The sequence below is a fragment of the Austrofundulus limnaeus genome, unplaced genomic scaffold, assembly GCF_001266775.1.
Source record: "Austrofundulus limnaeus strain Quisiro unplaced genomic scaffold, Austrofundulus_limnaeus-1.0 Scaffold258, whole genome shotgun sequence".
Taxonomy (NCBI): Eukaryota; Metazoa; Chordata; class Actinopteri; order Cyprinodontiformes; family Rivulidae; genus Austrofundulus; species Austrofundulus limnaeus.
Window position 1 is genome coordinate 375,444 of NW_013952660.1, and position 10,486 is coordinate 385,929.

At 37.7% G+C, this 10,486-nt stretch overlaps 1 protein-coding gene across 1 annotated transcript in view; it reads right to left on the minus strand.

Annotated features, from left to right (window-relative positions):
- The window catches only part of grk3 (G protein-coupled receptor kinase 3), a gene marked incomplete in the record, with an annotated part of 126,858 nt that overhangs the window by 40,413 nt on the left and 75,959 nt on the right, over positions 1 to 10,486 (minus strand). The window contains 2 exon segments of the mRNA XM_014020574.1: positions 1,073 to 1,180; positions 3,325 to 3,419. Of these exon segments, the coding sequence (XP_013876028.1) occupies positions 1,073 to 1,180; positions 3,325 to 3,419 (203 nt within the window).

Genomic DNA, 10,486 nt, shown 5'->3' on the forward strand with positions numbered 1-10,486 from the left:
CCTCATTATTCTGCACAAAATTTAACTGACACAAATGTGTTTGGAGCATTTTTAGGTCCTGTTTTTATTCAAAAAATCATGTCTAAGCATCAGTTTTGTTTTCTAAATAAAAAGAATAAAAACTAATTAACTCAAGTAATTTATTTTATCAATATGCAATAGAAATGTATATTAAATTTAAGATTAATTACGATTAATTCACAGCTACATTGGGATTAATCAGATTAAAAATATTAATCATTTGACAGCCCCTTTTATTTATATATATATCATGTACACAAGAAGGCTGTGATGGTCATGCCATCCTCCAGCGACCTGCATATCAAGAGTATATTTACAAGACTCAAAAACATTTTCATTCACAACTTGTTGTGACAAAAACTTGATTGGCAGCCAAGATTCATGTTTTACAAGTCTGAGCCAAAAGGCATCAAAATACTCCGACTGACTGTGGAGATGCTAATAAATCAAAGTCTGAGATTTACACTGCAGACAGAGGAGAAATGTACACAACAAGCAATGAGCCTGAAAGCTGACAAAACGCTGACAAGGATCCAGAGCATTGTTCTGAAACTTGCAGAGGGGTAAACATGTACAGGTAAACAATGACTCTAAATACTGTACGTGTTGAACAGAGGTGAGAAATTCAAAGGTGATTAATAAACACATGGGTGTGTTTTTACATCTGATTTAAAATGATGACATTATCTGAGTTTTCTCGTCTGATATAGTAAGAATTTCAGGTAAATTCTGTCCAACTTTACTTTCAGCCTGGATGTTAATAATGGCCAGCCTCTCTCTCAGACTAGTCTTCAAACACAGATCCAAACATCAATGGATGGACTGGTCACACATGCATGCCTTTTACCTGGATTCTGACCTACTGGGTCCAGACCTTTGGCATTTACACACTCCACTTCAAACCCCAGCGCGCACAGTCTCGCACACAAACAAGATCAAACAGAGAGCGAGCAGGTCGGAGATGCTCAGAGGGTAGAGAAGGGATTCGAACTCCCTCAGAGAGGCAGCAAACAGGAGGCAAGGAGGAGGAGGAGGAGGGAGGAGTAGTTACCCTCTGAGGAGTTTGAAAAGCATGCAGCCTAAAGAGAACCAGTCTGCGCTGCTGTCGTACGCCGTCCCCTTCTGAAGGACCTCTGGAGCCATGTAGCCGTGGGTGCCGCTGTTGGAGACACAAAACAGCTTCAGTCCAACACACACCGAACATGGAGGCACATCATCGCAAAGACATGCCGACAGGAGGAGGTTGAAACAAGGGTTTCTTCTTTGACACATCAGCTGCAGGAAACCAGTGTCAGCCACTTCCTGTCTGTGACCATCTATAAACCAGGGCTTCTTAATCTTTTTGACCTCGAGGCCCAATTTGTTCAAAATAAAGTGACACGAGGTCCAGTCACACATTACCATAAAGATCAAAAAATTTTCTAAATCTTGGTTTAATTTATATTGTATTTGCATTATAACTAAATGACAAACATTGGTTTATATTGTAGCCTGCCCATAACAATTATTTGAACAAATACAAAGGTCAGTCAACAGACCACTCAGGCTTATCAACACAAAAACATTTTTAACATAAACAACAACAAAAATAGGCAATTCAATAAATAAAATTGTGATCATAAAATAAATACATTCAAACTTATTTAATGTTCCAAATAAAAAAAACCTGTAAAAATAAATTTGATAAAGTGCAAATGAAAATAAAGCCTTTTTAAACTTTTGCATGGTAGAACAAGAAGCTGCTTTTCATATTAGTGACAAATAACAGTAACAACAGCTTTTTGACAAAATGTTTAAAAATAAACTACAAAAATTAATTTGATAAAGTGCAAATTGTATCTGCAACTGTATTTGATAAAGTTCTGAACTTTTAAAATATTGCATGGTAAAACCAGAGGCTGCACTTCATATTTGTGACAAACTTTGGCATTTTTTGATGGGTTGCCTTCATTTTTGCTTCTACTTTTCATTTAAAATAGGTTTCCATTCTCAGCAGGTTTCTAAGGTTCTTCTTCAACGTATTAAAAAAATTGTTAAACATCTGAGTGGTGCACTACTGCTGCTAGTGGTGAGGAAGTGTATTGCACCTTATTCAAAATCAATGTGGTCCCACGGCCCTCTGTGGCACAAAGTTAAAAACTGTTGTTCTTTTGAGGCCTTCAAGGTGGCGCTGGGCCGCGGCCCATGGGTTAAGAATCTTTACTATAAACCAGGGGTGCCCAAACATTTTCCCTGAGAGGGCCAAAATTAAAATCAATATGAGGGCTGCGGGCCAAATGCAATAATTTTAAAAAATGCAAATACTTAAGTAAAGTTGTTTTATTTTTTTATGATTAAGCTAGCAGCCAGTGTGGTTGCCCACATTCTTTTTTTTTCAGCCCATGGAGAAAATTCAAAGTATGCTCAGGCAGCAAAGGCTCATGGGAGTATATGTGGTTTTATAAGTTGTACAAATCTATATATGTATTGGCTTAAATCTAATCTAAATGTCTCTTGTGGTGACTTGTATTTTATCTTTAATCTTAACATAATTACAATCTAGTAACCAGGACAACTACTGGTGGGCCAAATGAAATGGCTCGGCAGGCCAATTTTGGCCCGCAGGCCCCACTTTGAGCAGCTCTGCTATAAACCATCTCTGCTTGATGTGGATTAGTCTGCTTTTCTTTAAAAAAGGTTTTCCCTCTGTACACAACAAATCAGTTCAGATTTCAACACCTTCCTAAAATATTTCTCTTTTTTTGTTTCAAGTTTTTCCAGGAAGTTTTTCAGGAGACACAAAAAATATAAATAAATAATAATAATAAAAAAAAACTAAAAAAGTGTACCGTATTATTTGTTTAGAGAAAATAAATGGCTTAGGCGATCGTCTTAGGAAGGTGTCGATTTAAAAGTCTAAATAGATTTTACTTGGCAGAGATCTGACGTCATAAACCAGTTGATACTAATGAAAGTATTTAAATTTACTACAAAATATGGACATTTAAAAGTTTATGTTTCAAACACAAACATCAGTGAAGAACAATTACATGATCACACCAGGACACGAGAAGAGCTGTGAAATAAGTATTCAGAAAATATTCAAATCCCTTCACGTTGTGCCAGTTTGTTGCCACCTGACTTGACAGCGATCTAATTTCCCCCTCTTATGTTTGAGGAGGAAAACACCTGCAAACACGCTGACATTTAATCAGTGACGACCTCTTCTCATTAGTTGTTGGAACACTAAAATAACAGACCACCAGATGAAAAGCTCGGCCCCCTCGTCTTTGCGCATGGGTTTTAAGGCAGAAGAGCACTTACACGCTGGCATGGGGCTTCTTTTTGGAGAAATCGCAGGCCAGGCCGAGGTCGGAGATCCGAACGTGGCCGTGCTCATCCAACAGAATATTAGCAGGCTGGAGGAAGAGACACACAAGAGCACAGGAGGGAAGTGAGAAAAGCTGACACCGCTGTGGAATAGGAAACATTTGTAATTCACTACTCAAATTAACCCAAAGTTTGTGCAGACACAGATATTAAAAGGAGGCCTCCTGTCCTGGTTATCCTCCGTGACTCACTTGCTTTCTTCTTCCTCCTACACTCAGCCTCGAAGTATCATTTGCATCGCGCTCGGCTTTTTACCGAAGCCCTAAAACGGTTCCCTGACCTCCTGCTAAATAAATCTATTATTATGGCAACCAGTCCAAACAGGGAAAATGGAAGAAAACCAGAAACACACAGCTGATGATGTGTAGAGGTCAAAAGTGGAGGTTAATGTTCAGAGTGAAGTCGGTCTAATGGCATTCCTCTTCATTTCCCAGTTCCTACAAGTCTCTATGTAATAAATCTGAATGTTGGATGCTTGAATCAAATCAGTATCAAATTAAATGCACATGTTGTGAAACTCTTTCATAACAGTCGGAGTTAAAAACTCTAACTGTAAACCTGGATTCAGTCAAAAGGGGGGCCCCAGGAAAGGAGAAAAATCTAGTTTTGGTAAACCTCTAACCTCATTTAAATGTTCACATTTTACACTTTGTATAGCTTGTAACTCGTTATGAATATTACAAATCTTTATCTTAGAATACTGTACATAAAACACACAAATGGAAAACTGTGAAGAATAATGGAAACATTTAACAAATTTCCAAAAATCAAGATAAATACATCATGAGGAGTCTGAAACGGGCTGAAGGAAAGATTATGAACGCCTTCCTTTCTAATTAGATAAAATATGTAGGGAATAAAAGTGATAACGTTTCATCTGAATGTGCCACAAGACTTTTAGAAGAAAGTCTTTGAAAAGATGAAACCAAAGCAGATCCCAGCTGTCAGCAGGGTGGTGGAGGGCTGATGGTTTGGACTTAGTTTTGCAGCCACAGAACCTGGACACATTTACTGTTACTGGCTGTGTCTCAATTCAGGGGCTGTGTCCTTCGAAGTCTGCATTTGTCGGCCGCTTCCGCCACTTCCCCGCATCGAAGGCCGTCCCAAATAATGGGTTACGTCTCACGCGGCTGACAAATACCGCCATCAAAACCCCAAAAAGGAAGGCTGCATCCAAGGCTGAGGATATCCCAGGATTCATTGTGACATCAGCAAACTAAACAGAAAAATTAAGACGGTGGAGGTTTTTTTTTTCTTGTTACGTTGGCAAAGTTTGAAAATTCATTACAGACCAAAGAACTTGTTTTTAAATGTATATTTATCAACTTATCAGATTCAATTAGCTGATAAAGTGTTTGCTGCGATGGTCAGGGTTAGTACTGATACTGGAGCCACACCCAAATTATTTTTGTTTTTTATTTATTTACGTGTCACTATTTTAATAGCGAAGTAATTCCATACAGCCGTTTTACGCAGAAAACACGGGACTGCGCAGGGTGTTGTCTAGGTAGGCTGCTGCCCCTGAATTGAGACACACTTGCTGTGTTGACAACAAAAGTCCAGCACAGACCAAAGTATTCTACGGACAAGTCATGTGAGGCCAGCTGGAGATCAATACAAACTGGGTCATGATGCAACAGAACGATGATCCCAAACACAGCAGCTGATCTACAACTGAACGGCTCAAAAGGTGTTTAAACCGTCCAGAGTCCAGAACCTGGCTGTAATCCTGTGGCGGGAACTTAAAAAAAACTGTGCAGAGACAAAAGTTTACAAACCTTCATGAACTGAAGCAACGTTGTAAAAAATAGAAAAAAAAAAAAAAAAAAAGAATTGGCTAAAGTTCCTCCACAATCATGTAAAAACAAAAGTTCTATATAAAACAAGACTGATAACAAAATACACCATCTCCAGAACCACAGGCTGGACTTTATTGAAACTTAGTGTATTTACGTCTACAAATTATTCATTTTTGGACTCAGTCAATTCAAGATGGCTGCCAAAGTCAACCTATAAATATGGCTGACTTTTTAAAACACTTTACCAGATATTAAGCTATGATTTGATGTTTAAGTAGCTGCAGCAACTACCAGGTCATATTAGATGTTCCTAAATCCGTTGAGAGGTTTTATTAGAAACATTACAGTAATTATGCACCATTAGGTCCTCCTCAAAGCTCAGAGACAGCTGTCTTTGCAGAGTGAGTTGAGTATGAGTTGTTTTGGTGTGGATGCATTAGCAGAATTGATGATTTGTGAAAAATAAAGGACTGAAAGGTTGAATTTTTCCCTGTACAAAGTAGCCTCACCATTGTGAACAGTGGGGATATAGATTACAGTATAAAATTGTGATGTAGCTCTTAAATATAAGCACGGCCGAATATTGTAGCTGTGTGGAGAAACCTTGAGTAGGTTTTATGAGCACTATTCCAGGTATAAAAACAAAATTACCTTTAATAAAGGCACAGTAGCCTAAGCAGTTAAAGCAATAAAAGCCTGGAGCTCCATGAGGAAACGCAGTAATTATCTCTAAAAGATCAGCCTTATTTCAAAGGAATCCCAAGAAAACCATCAGCGAGTCTCAAACCAGCGCTTCTTTCTGAAGACGGCACACTCGTGGTTTCATCTTTACGAAAGGTTTCAGCTTAAAACAGGAGGAGATAATGCCCTCGTTAAGAAATACTTTAGGATTCATCTTTGTTTGGTGTTGAAGTGGGGATCAGAAGTTCATTCAATAACAGCGTGCTCTGTTGGTCATAATGAACCCCGAGTGAAATGTCAACAACTCTGCAGCTTTATGAAGCATTTCAGCTTCTGCTGCACCATCTGACTTATGAATCTGCCTAGAATAGCTTTATAACATATTAATATTTTACAAAACCTGGTTGTGCTGTTCATAACGTGCTCAGAAAACTCATTTCAATTAAAGGCCTGGCATTCCTTGAAGGAAAGCCCACTATGACTGTTTCAGACTAAAACTGTTTTATGATGTAAAGGTGTTAATGTTATTTCATGTGAATATTGTTATTTATTGATCTTTTTTAAACTGACATTGTATTAAGATAATATGTACGATACTAGGGCTGTGTATTAGGGTTGGGCAATATTGGCAAAACAATTAATCAAGATTAATTGTGGTATTTAGCCGATAACGATTAATTTGACGATTAATCCCCTGGAGTCCCTAGATACCCTTATTTCATAGAGATGACCAATTTAGTGGGAAAGATTTGGTCTTTGTAAAAAAAAAATTCAAAATTGTGTGAAAATTACAGATTTCAGGATATACATCATATTTTAAATTGTGTTGATGGATAAATACATTACAGAACTTTATTTTTAATGTTCGTCCTATTTGAAGCAGAGAGGAGCAACAAGCAGATTGACCAGAGTAATCCCCAGTCAGTCTGCCTGGTGGTATTAATCATATTAATCGTAAAGTGCCAAAAAATAATCGATTAATGTTTTTCTGACGATTAATTGCACATGATACGATTATGCCCAACCCTACTGTGTATTGGCAAGAATTTGGCGATACGATACATATCATGACAGAGGGGTCACGATACGATAAATCCCGATATATTTCCATACTGTAAACAAGGCGATATATTGCGATATTTTTGGTCCAAAAATTCTATTAAATAAAAACCTCTTACTGGGAAAAAAAAACAAAAAACGAAAAACCAAAATCCATTGTCTCAGAAAATTCTAATATTACATAGACATACTTTTGATACATTTAGCTGTGTTCTGCTTTGTATGTGTTTTATTTTATTTGTTTCATATTTCATCCATGTTTTCAATTATTAGACTAAATTTGCCAATAAATAGTTTGAAAATATATTTTTTGCAGCTTTTAGTTTTTAATATTAATTTACAATATGGTCACCCAACACTTAACAATAGCGTTTATGTTGTCATAAAGTTCAGTAAACAGATGATATGAAGCTGCTGCACAGAGTTTCTGGGGTCAGCTGACCTGCATCCAGAACCTGATTTACAGGACTGTGGGTCGAACAGCAGGGCAGGTCCCGAAGAAAACCAGTTAAGAAATTGAGAAGCTAAAGGAGTTAAACCGTTTTTGAAGCGAACACAGCAGGATAAAGTATATGGACTTTGATGCGATGAGCCAGATATTGAGAGCAACAGACAGAGTTTTATGTCACGGGGGGAGTGCCGAGCTCGCTCGAGGCGATAGACGCATGCGCTATATGTGCAACGTGAAACCTGACTACAGTTGTAAAAAAGAGCGCACAAGACACTTAATTTGTCTTAAAATACAGACATTCTGACAAATAAGTAACTGTTTGTAACCTTACCTCAGCTTAGAAGGCAGAGGGTGTCGGTCTTTTCCGCTCAGATTCAGCAATCGAAGCATGAAGCTAATGTTTACTTACAATGCTAATGCTCTCTTACTCTCTGGCACTCAAGCTGTGGAGGAGCCACAGCTACCACCAGCTACTACCGGCTGGCTCACTGCTACCAACTAGTGGTCAGAGGCTGAACAACAACACAAAAATGAACGGCTGGCAGGAAAGTTGACATTTTAAACCTTAATAAAAAAAATCGATACAGGGCTTTAGAATATCGATACAGTATCGGGAAATGAAATATCAAGATATTTTAGTGTATCGATATTTTCTTACACCCCTATACGATACAGGGGTCAACATAAGCGTTGTTTAGGTTGCCCAAGACAACATATTTTCATTTTGGACGAGCAGATCCTGCCTCAAACCAGATTAAAGTTCTCCACCGTGACAAATGTCTGTCATTTGTAAAGATGAAAGGAAGAAAAAACTTGTTAAAGCCGTCTAGGGATTAACTAGTGGCTCTTTTACCCAATAAGGTGAAGTGCGGTCAAAGTTTTACCCAATCAGAGCAGAGCAGGAAGGGTCGTGCTGTCTGACTGACAGCAGGTGCACAACGGCAGCCCTCAGAGGGAAGGTGAACACTCTCAGCTTTTTCTGGGCTATTTTTCACAGAGCATTACAAATTTTATATACATTATAGCTTTGGTTATTCAACAATATTAAGGCTGCAATAATACTATAAACGAAATATTTGTATACCTAAAATTATAACAAAGATGTGTCTCTGTTTGATTTTCTTCTAAAATCACAGAGCTTCTCTGAGTCAGCTTCAGGTGGGTGTAGTTTTTCATAAATATCTGCTAAATTTAATTCTACCAGGAGTTTTAACAACAAGATGTTTTAGCTGCTTTGTGCTAAACTTATTTACAACCATCTTGAGAGGTAACTGTGATAAATGTAATTCAGTAAAGATGAAAAATAAAAAGTATTAAATGACCACATGAGCTGAAATCCTGTAAATATAATCTATCCAAATCAAACACTCATTTTAGGGGCGAAATCTGTCAGTTTAGTAAAAAAAACAAACAAAAAAAAAACAATAAAAATAAAGTTATTCGGAGCAAAGAACTTCTTGTGTTATAATTTTTAAAATAAAAATATTAGAGCTCCTCAGCTGAAAACACTAAAATGACAGAAAAGCTGCTTAAAACCTCTCTCTTTCTTCATAAAGTATTCAGTCTTAAAACTTTAAATGTTGCAGATTAAAGTTTTAAGTCAAGGCTTCATTAGAGAACACTAAACTAACTTTTAATAAGGTCATATACAGAATATACTGTATAAGCCAAAACTGTTGACCTGCACGCAGGAAAAAGCTTATGAATTTTGAGTAACCTATGTGAAGAAAACATTTAGTAACAATATTTCTGAGTGTCTCTATTTCAACGAAGAGGATGAGGAAGTTCTACTCCAGCAGCTCCTGAAACTGCTGGTTGAAAACATTTGTATAGTAAACTTTGTCTACACAACAATATCCTTATTAAATAACATTTTTCTTGACATTTTTTGCCGAGTATTGAAAAGGACAAACAAAATCTTTAGCGGACAACCAGATGTTGTCAAAAGATTGTCGCTGGACAACCTGAGAAAAAAAAAAAGAATAAATAAAATCGTTCTGTCTACCCCTGCAGTATTACCAGGGCAGGATGAAAAGGGGCATTGGGGGTGGGGTGTTATGGTCTGTGGCGTGTTGAGGAAGTAATAATTAACAGAGAAACAGCTGTTTGCTTGAATGAAATGCACATCAGGTGACATTCTAGAGCCAGAGGTGTAAAGTTGTTAATGGACAAATGTGAATATTTGGACATGACACACACAATGATCTGAAATGCAACATCCACTGCTCTTTTATGGCTTCACAGGAGTCTTTCTCAGAAGACAACCCATAACGTTACTGCTGCCACTCCTGCTTCTCTCAGCAGCAGATTTAGTGACACCGACACCACACCTCCCTCGATCTCGTACAGATTAATGTTCTCTGAAAGCGTGTTTGAGCGCCGTAACAGAACGTAACTGTTGGTGACCTCTTAAATGCCAGAGGGAGCATTAATGTGTTACGGGCTGTTTGGTCTGTCTTCTAAAAAGCCTGTATGTCCCAGATTTTATAGCAGCTTTATGGAAATTTAGTGCATCACCCCACTTGATTAACCGTCTTAATTTTTTTAAGGGATCCCTGATTAGCTGTAACCTTAGACTTTATTTGATAAACATATATTTTAACTGTAAAATAAAGACTAAAAATACTGTAGGATGTTTAGTTTTTATAATTTTTAAAAATATGTTTTAACACGGACGGAGCCAATTTATTTACACGCAAAGCATTCTGGGTAAATGATAATGTGGATAGGTCCTCGGTGTGAGCGAGCTATATCCACCCTGAAGGTTAATCTTTGACAATATCTGATGATCGACTCTTTTAAATGAAACCAGAGAGCGTTGACAGAGAGGAGAAGGTAGAAATGACTCAGCCTGTAACTGAAAATATGGATGGAGGACAACAGTTTAACTTGTTAGCTTTTCACGCTAGCGTTGGTGCTAATGCTAAAGCTAACAAGCTAAGCTGAGGTTGTTCTTCCATGAAGCAGCTCTGTTGTCCTCCATCCATATTTTCAGTTGCAGGCTGAGTCATTTCTACCTTCTCCTCTCTGTCAACACTCTCAGGTTTCATTTAAAAGAGTCGATCATCAGATTTTGTCAAAGATTAACCTTCAGGGTGGATATAGC